The sequence below is a fragment of the Bos indicus x Bos taurus genome, chromosome 18 (assembly GCF_003369695.1).
Source record: "Bos indicus x Bos taurus breed Angus x Brahman F1 hybrid chromosome 18, Bos_hybrid_MaternalHap_v2.0, whole genome shotgun sequence".
NCBI classification, from domain to species: domain Eukaryota; kingdom Metazoa; phylum Chordata; class Mammalia; order Artiodactyla; family Bovidae; genus Bos; species Bos indicus x Bos taurus.
This window is the reverse complement of record NC_040093.1, coordinates 58,015,242-58,017,198: the sequence shown is the minus strand read 5'-3', so window position 1 is coordinate 58,017,198 and position 1,957 is coordinate 58,015,242. Positions and strand designations below refer to the sequence as shown.

General features: G+C 45.9%; 1 protein-coding gene across 1 annotated transcript in view; it reads right to left on the bottom strand.

Moving 5' to 3' along the window:
* The window catches only part of PKD1L2 (polycystin 1 like 2), a 107,942-nt gene that overhangs the window by 4,865 nt on the left and 101,120 nt on the right, over positions 1 to 1,957 (bottom strand). Inside the window, exon 39 of the mRNA XM_027513951.1 lies at positions 550 to 710. Coding sequence (XP_027369752.1) covers positions 550 to 710 — 161 coding nt within the window. The remainder of the gene's footprint in view (positions 1 to 549; positions 711 to 1,957) is intronic.

Here is a 1,957-nt window from a genome sequence, read left to right as displayed (position 1 = left end):
TACAATCAATGGATGTTTCAGAGTAAGTACCAAGATCCTGGAGACATAAACTAGGTTTGAATTATTTCTCTGCCACTTTTTCGTATTGTGGCATTGGGGAAGTCCCGTTACCTCTCTAATTTCCTTATTTGTGAACTGGAGTGATGACAACATTTACCTCCATGGCTTCTCCTGAGGGGCCAATGTTAGTACCTCCTGCACAGCACAGACTGGACTCTTGGTAAATGGTAGCAGACGTGGGTTGACTGGGCACTAATACTTGCAAAGACCCTGCCCCCAAAGCTGGGAGGGACCTTACAGAATGTCACATAGTCCTATGCTTTGGTAAGATTTGCAAAGGATTCTATTTTTGTTTTTGAGTCCTCTCCGGTTGTGTATGCTTCAGACCCCAAGTCTAAGTGCTACAGCTAGAGTTATTTTTTAAAGAGTAACCCTGGATCCTCTGAGGGCCAGCAGGATTTCTGAAGCCTCCCTCTGGGCCACTCAGAGCTGGAGGCAGCAGCGTCAGTGTTAGTGGTGGGAGCTGGGGCCTGAGGCAGAGCCACTTACTCTTCCCTGTGTTTTCGGTAGCGCTGGAGGTCACGCTCAACCAGGACAGTCCTCTTCACAAACACCGCCAGGGCACTCCAGCTGGCCAGGATGATGGCCAGCTCCAGAACGTTCCACTTGCTGTGGAAGTAGCACCACTTTTGCTTCCTCAGGAGCTCGCCCTGGGAAAGGAGCCAGAGGTTCTAACAAAGACTGTGGATCCCTAGGGGTTTCTCAGATCCCTGCCCTCATATGCATAGAGCACAGGGGCCTCTCCCCAATCCTGTGCATGGACCTCACCTGTCCCCATCATCAGTCGAGGCTGCAGGATTTGTGGGTGTTTAAGAGAAAGTAGGATCTAATAAAAAAGCACTTAATTCTCTCAGATGCAAAGAAAAGGAGGGGGGAGAAGGGAGGAAGAAAATTCTCCCCTCAAAAAAGCATTTACTTTAGAAAACTTATAATTGTGAATTCTTTCTCTGCCTCTTTGAGATGGAAGAACTTTCCTGGTGGCTCAGACAGTAAAGAATCTGCCTGCAATGCAGGAGATTCGGGTTTGATCCCTGGGTTGGAAAGACCCCCTGGAGAAGGAAATGGCAACCCACTCCAGTACTCTTGCCTGGAAAATCCCATGGAGGAAGGAGCCTGATGGGCTGCATCCACGGGGTTGTAGAGAGTCAGACATGAGTGACTAACACACACATAAAAGCCAATACATAAGAACGGACTTGACCCTTAATTTGAGGTGTATGTACATCTTTTTAAAGCTAAACAATCCTCTTAAGGGAAGTGAAGTCATTCAGTCTTGTCTGACTCTTTGCAACTACATGGACTGTAGCCCACCAGGCTCCTCCGATCCATGGGATTTTCCAGGCAAGAGTACTGGAGTGGGTTGCCATTTCCTTCTCCAGGGGATCTTTCCAACCCAGGGATCATACCCGAATCTCCTGCATTTCAGGCAAACACTTTACTGTCTGAGCCACCAGGGAAACAAAAACAATCGTCTTACCCAATGTTAAAAGTCAGAAAATTTTTTCTCAAGGGCCAGGGAGTCATCTCTTTGAAATATAGTCATCAAGGAAGATAGAGCCCTTATCTCCCAGTTTCTCTGGGAAGGTAGGAGCCAAGCCACTTGGTTACAAGTTGGAAAATTACCTCCTGTTGTAAACATAGAAGAAGTCTGTTTTTTTCATTTGGTAAAGGCAGTTAGCAAACTCAGGTGGCTACCACAATTAACAGGTGAACTTAGCTTGAACTAGTGGTATAAACAATCCTATAGTGGTATAAATGGTATTCCAAGTCCTCTTAAGGATTAATCAACATTAATTTTAAGAGTGGGTGTGTATCTGCCTGAAGATGCAAGAGTGAAATTTCTTTGTCTTTACAACCTCTTTATCAGATTGTCTGGGATGAGCTTCACATTCAGTTT